General features: G+C 55.6%; 1 protein-coding gene across 1 annotated transcript; it reads right to left on the reverse strand.

Moving 5' to 3' along the window:
* Window positions 1–1,005: 1,005 nt before the first annotated feature.
* On the reverse strand, window positions 1,006–2,104 carry LOC104623520 (potassium voltage-gated channel subfamily A member 6-like; the record flags this gene model as incomplete). Its single annotated transcript, XM_010290631.1, has 2 exons — window positions 1,006–1,102; window positions 1,305–2,104. Coding segments are annotated over 2 exons (897 nt in total), but the record flags the coding sequence as incomplete, so codon positions are not given.
* Between the last annotated feature and the right edge of the window lie 50 nt (window positions 2,105–2,154).

Consider the following 2,154-nt stretch of genomic DNA (forward strand, 5'->3'; position numbering starts at 1 on the left):
ACCCAGCCCCCTAGATCCACCACCCGCTGTGTGTTCCTGGGGGTTGGAGCCCACCCAGATGCTTGGATGCCCTCCCTGGGGTGGTGGAGGGGGGTTAGAGCCCACCCAGCCCCCTGGGACCCATGGCTGGGACCCATGGCTGGGACCCAGGAGGAAGAGGAAGAAGAGTGTGAGGAAGAGGAAGATGAGGAAGCTATACGGGGCAAAGGCGGTGGTGGTGGTGGTGGAGAAAGAAAAGAGGAAGAGAAAGAGGAAGAGGAAGAGGAAGAGGAAGAGGAAGAGGAAGAGGACGAGGACGAGCACGAGGAAGAGGAAGAGGAAGAGGAAGAGGAAGAGGAAGAAGAGAGTGACAGCGAGGGATAGCAGGAAAGGGAAGAGAAGACTGATGAAGATGGGAAGAAGGAAGAGGAGGAAGAGGAGGAAGAGGAAGAAGAAGAAAAGGACTGAGAGGAAGAGAAATGGGTGGATGATGAAAAATGGAGAAACGATGATGGTGACGAGAAGAGAGGTGAGAAGGAGGAAGAGAAGAATGATGATGAGGATGATGAGGGTGATGAAGGAAGTGGACGATGAGGAGAATGATGATGACGATGAAAAGATGAAGAAGGGCGATGAGAATAACGATGAGGAAAAGATTGAGAAAACGAGGAAGAGGAGGTTGAGGAGGAAGAACAGGAAAAGAAAGGTGGAGAAGGAGGATGTGAGGGGAGCGAGGAAGGTGATGATGAGGATGATGATAAGCAGCTGAAGAAGAAAAACGAAGACAATGAAAAGGATGATGAGGATGATGGCGATGAGAAGGTTGAGAAGGATGATGATGAAGGCAATGAGGTTGGGGAAGAAAAGGACAAAGAAAGAGATTGAGGTGGAGAAAGGTGGTGAGGATGAGGATGGTGACGATGAGGAAGATTTGGGGGAACTTATTCGCAGCGAGGGCTCCCTGCTGGGCTGGAACTGAGGAAGGATCACCGGGCAGGAGGAGGAGGAGGAAGATGATGATGATGATTAGATGGATGGGATGAGGAAGAGCAACACGAGGATGATAACGAGGAAGATGGTGAGAATGATGAAGTTGAGAATGATGAGAATGAGGCCGAAGATGCTGAGAATGAGGAGGACGGTGAGAGCGATGAGGAGGAGATGGTGAGGATGGTGAGAATGGTACGGCTGGTGAGGATGACGATGATGAAGATGGTAGGGATGAGCACGAGGATGATGAGGTTGGGGATGGTGAGGATGAGGATGGGGACGGTGAGGACGATGAAGAGGAGGATGGTGAGGATGGTGAGGATGAGGATGAGGACGTTGAGGAGGATGAGGATGATGAGGTTGGTGAGGGTGAGGATGAGGAGGTTGGTGAGAGTGAGGATGAGGAGGTTGGTGAGGATGAGGATGAGGACGTTGAGGAGGATGAGGATGAGGAGGTTGGTGAGGGTGAGGATGAGGACGTTGAGGAAGATGAGGATGACGAGGTTGGTGAGGATGAGGATGAGGAGGTTGGTGAGGGTGAGGATGAGGAGGTTGGTGAGGGTGAGGATGAGGACGTTGAGGAAGATGAGGATGACGAGGTTGGTGAGGATGAGGATGAGGAGGTTGGTGAGGGTGAGGATGAGGAGGTTGAGGAGGATGAGGATGGTGGGGCTGAGGATCGTAAGGATGAGAATGAGGACAGCGAGGATGAGGAAGGTGAGGATGAGGATGGCGTGGACGAAGACCCCCACCGTCTCCCGCGACTCACCTGAGCGGACCCCTCCCCTCCGGCCCGAAACTGGGGCAGGGTCTCCAAGCAGAAGACCACGATGGAGACGAGGATGACGAGGACGGAGAGCAAGGCCACGGCGCGGGCGGCCGGCGAACTCTCGGGGTGCTCGCACAACAACCACGCCCGTCGTCGCAACCTCCCGCCGGGCAAGGGTTGGGCCACCTCCACCCCGAAGCCTTCGGCCTCGCGGAGTCTTCCTTCCGCTTCGGCGCCCAACTGGTAGAAACGCAACTCTTCCAAGAAGACGTCCAAGGGGACGTCGGGCGGGCGCCGGAGTCTTCCTCCGGATTGGTAGTAGTAGAGGACGGCGCCGAAGGCTCCGCGGTGCCGGTCGAAGAAGTACTCGCGGCGTTGGGGGTCGAAGTACCGGCGGCGGCGGCGGGGGTCCCCCA

The sequence above is a fragment of the Phaethon lepturus genome, unplaced genomic scaffold (genome assembly GCF_000687285.1).
Source record: "Phaethon lepturus isolate BGI_N335 unplaced genomic scaffold, ASM68728v1 scaffold49717, whole genome shotgun sequence".
Lineage (NCBI taxonomy): Eukaryota > Metazoa > Chordata > Aves > Phaethontiformes > Phaethontidae > Phaethon > Phaethon lepturus.